This window comes from Clytia hemisphaerica, unplaced genomic scaffold (genome assembly GCF_902728285.1).
Source record: "Clytia hemisphaerica strain Z4C2 unplaced genomic scaffold, Clytia hemisphaerica genome assembly, whole genome shotgun sequence".
Classification (NCBI taxonomy): domain Eukaryota; kingdom Metazoa; phylum Cnidaria; class Hydrozoa; order Leptothecata; family Clytiidae; genus Clytia; species Clytia hemisphaerica.
Window position 1 is genome coordinate 136,043 of NW_027103708.1, and position 7,359 is coordinate 143,401.

The 7,359-nt window shown below is 36.6% G+C and overlaps 1 protein-coding gene across 1 annotated transcript; it reads left to right on the plus strand.

Annotated features, from left to right (window-relative positions):
• Positions 1 to 2,182: 2,182 nt before the first annotated feature.
• On the plus strand, positions 2,183 to 4,973 carry LOC136804137 (neurocalcin-like). The gene is made up of 2 exons (XM_067060873.1): positions 2,183 to 2,527; positions 4,540 to 4,973. Exons 1-2 carry the CDS (start codon positions 2,287 to 2,289, stop codon positions 4,848 to 4,850), a joined length of 552 nt encoding a protein of 183 aa, XP_066916974.1. The 5' UTR covers positions 2,183 to 2,286; the 3' UTR covers positions 4,851 to 4,973.
• The last annotated feature ends 2,386 nt before the right edge of the window (positions 4,974 to 7,359 follow it).

Below are 7,359 nucleotides of genomic sequence, written 5' to 3' on the forward strand. Positions count from 1 at the left end.
GTCCCCTCCCCCAAGGTTCAATATGATGCAGAGGCGGCGTATTCGAAATTTCACACCAAGATGTAATGTTTATTCAAAAATACCATATAAATTGGTACTGGAATATTTAGGGACCAAACGGGCTCTCCAAAAGTAATACAACAGAAGAAGAGATATATAAATTAAATTAAGAACAAAAATGAAAAGAAAACTTGCTGTTTATAGAAAATATATGTATAAGATAAGGGGTGTGTATAGAAAGAAATCACAGTCAAAAAAGAAATAGAATTCTTCGACGAAACAAAGAAGAAGGAAGAAGAAATATAACAGGTAAAAAGAAATGAAAGGAGGAAGTAATAGAGGAAAAACAAGAGGGGCCTTCTGTGCTGTGATGTGATGGGCGAAATCAAATTCTTATTTAACTACATCAAAGTTCAACCGTTTCTACAATTACTGTACTTGCCAGAATCTTGAATTTTTCCATCTATTATGGATATGCTTTAAGAGGTCAACCAATGGGATTTCTTGGCAAAATGAAAAGGCTGATATTGGGGACTTCGGAGTATATCCGGTATTGACGGGTATTCCCACATTTGGCGGAACAATTTTAGCCGGCTGTTACAGTTGACTTTCTCTCTCCATTTCGATCTTCATTGGACCAAAAGTTTTCTTCAAATTAGAGAAAGATTCGAACTAAAGAAAAACCACTTCCCAGTTGAAGGGACCAATATTTTAGTTCGAATTACAGAAAGATTCGAAAATAGAGGTTCGAATTAGAGTGAGTTGACTGTTATTCTGGTATTTTGTTTTCTCGGACCACCCCCCCCCCCCAAACTGAGAACCATTACATTTAGTGTCCGTGTTTTGTTTTTTACTTGTGATACACCCCTATCTCAGTGACCTAGTAAGAAACTTCCTAAACCCATCTCAGATCAACCATTCTGGCACACCCCACATTCTACTCTAAAGGGATGTTGTGAATCTGATGACCTGGTTTTTCTGCCAGAACAATCAAAACCGCGTTGCTTTTTGCTTAAAACAAAAGTGACAAAGTTTACAATGACTTATCGTTGTGGGTTCAACTCCTAGCCGGGTCATACTAAAGATTCTCAAAATGCTACTTGATACCTCAGCAATTAAGAGAAGGATCAAGGGTAAGTGGAGAAATCCAGGGAGAAAGAGTGGTGCCCTCCCCTACCTTCGGGTAGATAGCTATCGAAAGAGGAGCCTTCGGGTCGCCTCCGACTGCGGTCGCAGATTTACTTACTATAATGACTTATTCGAGTACGTTTTCAGTTCCCGTCATAAAGAAACCTGCTCCTAAAACACTCTCTATTATTTGAATTTCTCTCTGTAATTCGAACAGATTGAACTTCCTACTCGAATCCTACGCGAGAGTTAACTCTTTATGATTTACTTTTGATTTTATTACTCCTAAAAACCTTGGCAGTTTCGCTTACTGAGCCATGGCCACGTGTCATGCGCGGAGTATCAGAATCTACTCGGAGATTGCTGAGATAACCAATTCTACAGGTATGAAAATGATGAGTTGAGATGAGATTTATGTGTCAATTTTAATTTTGTTATGCTATTGGAAAAGCATATTATTCGGGGGCTTATGATACACTTTGATTACAAACACTATTTTTTCATTTCCCGCCACGTTTGGGCGGGAATCGAGAAAAGAAGAACTCGAACTATAACAGTTGTTGGTCCCCATAACAAGAACATTTTGTTTATGTACCATTCGTGTTAAAAGCCAAGGTATCCAGCTATGCCGAAAAGCTAAAGTTTAGCATAAGGACAGGAAATAAGGGAGATTTTTTTCCTTCTTTTTTTCCAGAGTAGCAAGCTCTCACATTAAGTAAAAGTCACACTTGAATCAAGAGTTTTGCTTGTTTGAATGTATTGATTGATTGGAGATTGAATGAATGGTGACATGTTTTTTTTACTATTGAATGAATGACTATTTCTTGCTATCTAACTACCGGACCATCTGGGTGTTGAACCCCTTGAGAAATACTATAAAATCTCAGACAAAAAGCAAATCAGTTCATGTGTTAAATTGATTCTGGACACAACTTAAAGATTATCTTTTGGCGCTGGTACATTTATTTGAAAAGTGGAATCATTGAACTTTTATCTTTAGAGATTGAAAACATTTCTAATTCTGAAGCTGTATCGTGGTGTTCACAACTATTGAAAGACCTTGAACTCAAAAACTGTTAACAATAAAGTTCAAATTCATAAAAATTTGCTTTACTGGGTTGCTTGAAATTTATTCGACTCTTGTCACGTGGTTCAAAAATGGGCCAATCAAATCGCAAGTTACCACCAACACAATTGGAAGACCTGACCAGGAAGACAACTTTCTCACGTGAAGAATTGAAAAGTTGGTATGAGAAGTTTATGAAGGATTATCCAAATGGTTTTATGAGTCAAAAACAATTTTTGAAAGTTTATCAAGATTATTACAAGAAAGGTGACCCGTCTGGTTTCTCAGAGCATGTGTTCAGAGTGTTTGATGCCAACAATGATGGAAAAATTGGTAAGTTTCTTTCGTTTTACGGTTTACTTACCTAAAGGGAAAAAATTGTCATTCCCCAAAATTGTGCTATTTTTCGGCTATCCCCCAAATTAGATTCCCGCAAAAACTTCTTACTTTAAAGTTTATTCATCGAACTTTATAACTACCGTTATGACGTGAAGATTGCCAATGTCTCTAAATGATAGACTGGGCTTTTTAGTTTTTTGTTGATTCTTCCTTCACAGAATTATTTGCAAAATCCACTCAAGTCCTTATTTTAGAGTTTGGTGAGTAAATCCCGATGTTAAGGCCAATCAACCTCGTCTCCGTGTATCCCAGGCTTTATTTACGTTACTGATGGGTGCCAGAGATTCTGGAGCTATCAGTAAGCATAAAAAGGCAATTAATAGGCAGGAAACAAGGCAAAAGGGCGCTGCAATCTCTTCTTTAGCTCCAGTGCTTTTTTCGTGTTTGGAGAAAAGATTATGTCATACAGACTAACTTTCCCCCAAACGCGAGACTTCAGTAAAGAAATTTTCCCCATTGGGGTTCGTTGGGGTTAACAGGGTTAAAGTGAGGTTCCTTTCTGTCCCGGATGGTGCACTTAGGCAAATGTATGTCATGTGAGAACACCTGTTTTTATGATAGTCGTGACTTATTTTTCCTCGATAACTATCTTCGAATGACAAAATTTTTTCCTTCCTCGATCTAATATTTTCTCTTTCACAATCATTCAAATTCAGAAAACAGAAATATTATCTGTTGCTCTGAACGAAACTTTTCCGTAATAAAAATGCTCTGATAATCAAACCGCACCTCGCGACTCTTTCTTTAGACTTTCTCTTGTTACACGTTTTTTATCTTCACCCATAATTCTTATCACCTATCATATATCAAAATCTGTTATCCTATGTCGCTATGTGACTATAGACAAACAAAGAGTACCTTCAAATTTGGGGGGGGGGAAACCTCTGAAACCAGACATGCTAGATGAAAAACTGACCGCACCCAAAACTTAACTTACCAACATGAGCTAAGTTTTTTAATACTTACTGGTTTTTTATCCGTTATACAATTTTTCTGTCAGTCCAGAAATTCTGATTCAAGCAAGACCTTATTCAAATAGAGCATCAAAACAAAATATACCTTCCCAAACGGACCCTATCGTGACCTTTTTTGCCTTAGCCAAAGTCGAGAAAATTTCATTTGAAGTTAATGCATGTGAATCCTTTTTTTTTCGGTACCTGTCTTATTAAGAATGTATTTTAAACACCCCCTTTTCCCAGACCCGGGGGAATTTTTTCAGCCAGTGGAGATAAAAATAACGGACTGAAACTCGATGGGGATTGATATTCCCATAGTTTTTATGGCTGGGGATTTCAATTCTTTTGTTTTCAAATCAGAAAATTCAATAGGGGATGGAAATGAAATGAATGAAAATAGCATAATGTTTTGCAGTGAGGATTGGTTTGTTTGATTATGTTCCAGTGGAGACAAATATTGGAGGATAATTTTCAATCGGAGACGATCTTTTTCAAGTGGGAAGGGTTCCAAGTGGGTCTGTGAGAAGGGAGTATTTTAATGCTACAACCCTTTATAACACTTTAGAGATTATCATCCTTGGTTATTGTGTATGAGACCAGGGCTCGATTCCAAGTCAACTCCAAAGGCAGTGATCTGAGGAGTTTATCATAGACTACTTAATGAAGTCAAGCACTAAGCTTTATATAAAACCTGGAGGCAGTTTTTAATCCCAAAAATCTTTGATCGAAGTTTTTTTTAAAGTAGTACCCTAATGGTAGCACTACTCAATAGTGGTGTAAAACTTTTCCTACTTTTCCTTCTTGAACACTTGAGATGTAGCGCCGCTTGACGTTAAAGTCTCAACACTACAATGGTCTCTTTGCAAGTACCAGCTCCAAAAAAACTCCGATAAAAATGGCAGATCTAGGGTTTACGCAGGTCAGCGAAGTCAAGTGATGGTAGGTGTGAATAATTTATATTTTCGTATGTCCTATTCTTTAATTCCATAGATTTTCGCGAGTTCATTTGCTCCCTATCGATGACAACTCGAGGATCAATCGATGATAAACTCCGCTGGGCTTTTCACATTTACGATGTTAATGGAGACGGTCGTGTGTCTATCAACGAAGTTTCATCGATTGTGAAAAGTGTTCAAGCTCTGGCCAATGTCCATGACAGTAATTTGAGTGAGGAAAAACTTCAACAATATTTTGGAAAATGCGATAAAAACTCGGATGGAACTTTAACTGTTGAAGAATTTGTTAGAGGGTCACGTCAAAATCCGTTGTTCATGAAATTGCTTATTGATTATATTCAGTAGTATGTAATTATTAAATCACAATTTTTTGTAATCTAGCCGACCCCTAGCAGATCACCGCTAGATTCAATCATCTCATTTTAAAACTCATTCAAGAGAGATGTTGAAGTAGACAATCCCGAGGCATTGTAAGTAGTTTTGGAGCTGGCTATAACGCTTTGGAAAATATTTTTCATAAAATTTTGTTTGCTTACCTACCGAGATAGATGTTAAGTGAGGAACCTTCAAACATCTGTTTTTTCGTGATCTGGAAAAAACCCCTACTCACAACGTGTAACGTCATTTTAATGCAGTTGAAAAGTTCTAATAGGGAAACTGTGCCACAGCCTTACTGAGGGCAATATTGATGTCCCATTGGGTGAAAAACTTTCTTTCCGAAATTTCCAAAATTTGAAAATCTCATGTTCCCAGGAATTTCCAATATTCAAAGTGACCCTTTTTATCGATATCATCAGAGAAATCTATTGCTTATTGACTTTGTCTATTAGTTTCTCGGCCCTTTGGTCGGCTAAATGATATATAACTCCGGCTCCTTTCATTGAATATCACTTACCTCGAGTGAGTTAATAAATCGCAATAACTAATTAAAGGCCACAAAATATCTGTTTTTTGTTTCATAATTTTGGGTAAACTCAAACCCAGTCCCTTAGTCTGCTCTTTTATGATTTCGATAGCACTAAATGTCCATCAGTAAAATCAACAAGTGGTCCTGGGTACGAGATTGCTCAGTTATTGAAAAACGAACATATGAAGATTTTTCTTCAGATTCAATACACCTTTTCGACCGTAATCGCGCGGTCAGGCGCGTGCCACTTTATCAAATTTACCACCATAAACTCGATCCAATCCTTTTTTTACACTTTTTTCTATTGTCTTCAGGCGCGAAAAAAGACTGTGACGGTTTTAGGGTGGTAAAACGGACAAAAAAATTCCCGCGCGGCAATTGGCGGCTACGGTTGAAAAGGTGTATTGAGTTTGTTCTCAGTTTTATTTCAAAAAGTTATTAGTGTATCAAATAATGACTCGTTATAAAAATTATTGTATCTGTTGTATAGTTTGTAATATAAAGTTTTGTGTAATTTCAAATTATTCAAAAATAATCTATATTAATGGTTGGGTTTGTACAGACCTTTTGTTGTTACGTATCATCTAATATGTTATTTAGTTACATTCTCATTACCATACAGTAGACATTTTGAAAGGTACTTTTACACACACCAACTATACTGGACCATGAAAAATCCAAGCCAAATCTAGCTAAAAATCCTGCAAAAACAGTTATTTACACTGGCGGATTTAAGACAATAGAGCAAGTATGTCGGTAACATACGAAGGAGTGCAACGCTCGTTAAAAGACAATAAAATTACAATTACAAATCTCTTCTTCTGATAAGTTCAATGTGGTGTAAAACCGCCTATGATTTAGTGACAAATCACTATCTGAGAAATAACCAGTCCTCGAAACTCTCCCGCCGATTTTTTCTCCCGAATACCGCCATACTTCCCCGCCTTTACCATCACTGTAACGGACGATAACATCGTCTACTGAAAGTTTAAGTCGCTGGCCCAGTGTTGTTCTCCTTTATTCTCTTACTCGTAATTTGGTGCACTGGGAAAGATTGTTTTCCAATTACTTCTTAAAGTCCGTAGCCTTTTTGAGGGTGTGTTACAAAATTCAGGTACATCTCGGATGGGCAAATTGACTTTTCAAACAGCGATTTTCCTTCGTGTATATGGTCGGAATCATGTACATGGTCAGGGCAAGAGCAGCCAACGGCTAGAAGTTATCTGTTTTTTTCAAAACAAATCTGTTCTGATTTGTAATTTTCTCTGGGAAATCCGTTCTGTTCTTGCCATACTCTTGGATAAACTTATTACTTACTGTATCTGTTTTTGAAAAAAAATTAGGTTCCTGAAAATTTAAATCTGTTCCGAGTTAGAATTATGTTACTGGAAAAATTCATCTATTCTGTGTTGTTATGTTCTTTAATTGAGTGCCCTGGATTCTTGAGACAAGGGACATCTGAGAGGTCTGCTGGAAAAGTAAATGTTATTTTATTAAAATTTACTGCTCATGGATTTTCATTTTTTTTGTAGTGCTTAAAAGATAAGCTGACTCCTTGATTTTACTCCAAAATTCCTTCTCCTGGGAAAAAGGAAGGCATATTTTGAGAAATTCCGCGGCTGGATGCTGCTGCCGGGGGACTTTTTAACTTAAATCTTAATTTTACAGTCAAAAAGACTTAATAACTCATTCCGGTGAAAAGTAAGTTGTATTTCGTCAGCCCAATTTTCTGGATGGGGCTTACACGTTTTTTTATAAGAACATCCAAAGTTTTTGAAGCCCTTTGGATGTTCTTATTTTTTTCAGTTCTAGGCCTAAAAATGTTTTTAAAATTTTCCTTGTGTTACTATTTTGTGAGTATTTTTGTTCAATTACCATTGGGTGTGTCCAAAAGGCCTTAAAATATTCTTAACTTATTCTTAGTACGGAATGTATTTCCATCTCACT

Coding starts and splice junctions, on each gene's coding strand:
- LOC136804137 (XM_067060873.1), top strand. CDS start 2,287: ATGGGCCAATCAAATCGCAAGTTACCACCAACACAATTGGAAGACCTG. Junction 2,528..4,539: donor CAACAATGATGGAAAAATTG/GTAAGTTTCTTT, acceptor TTAATTCCATAG/ATTTTCGCGAGTTCATTTGC.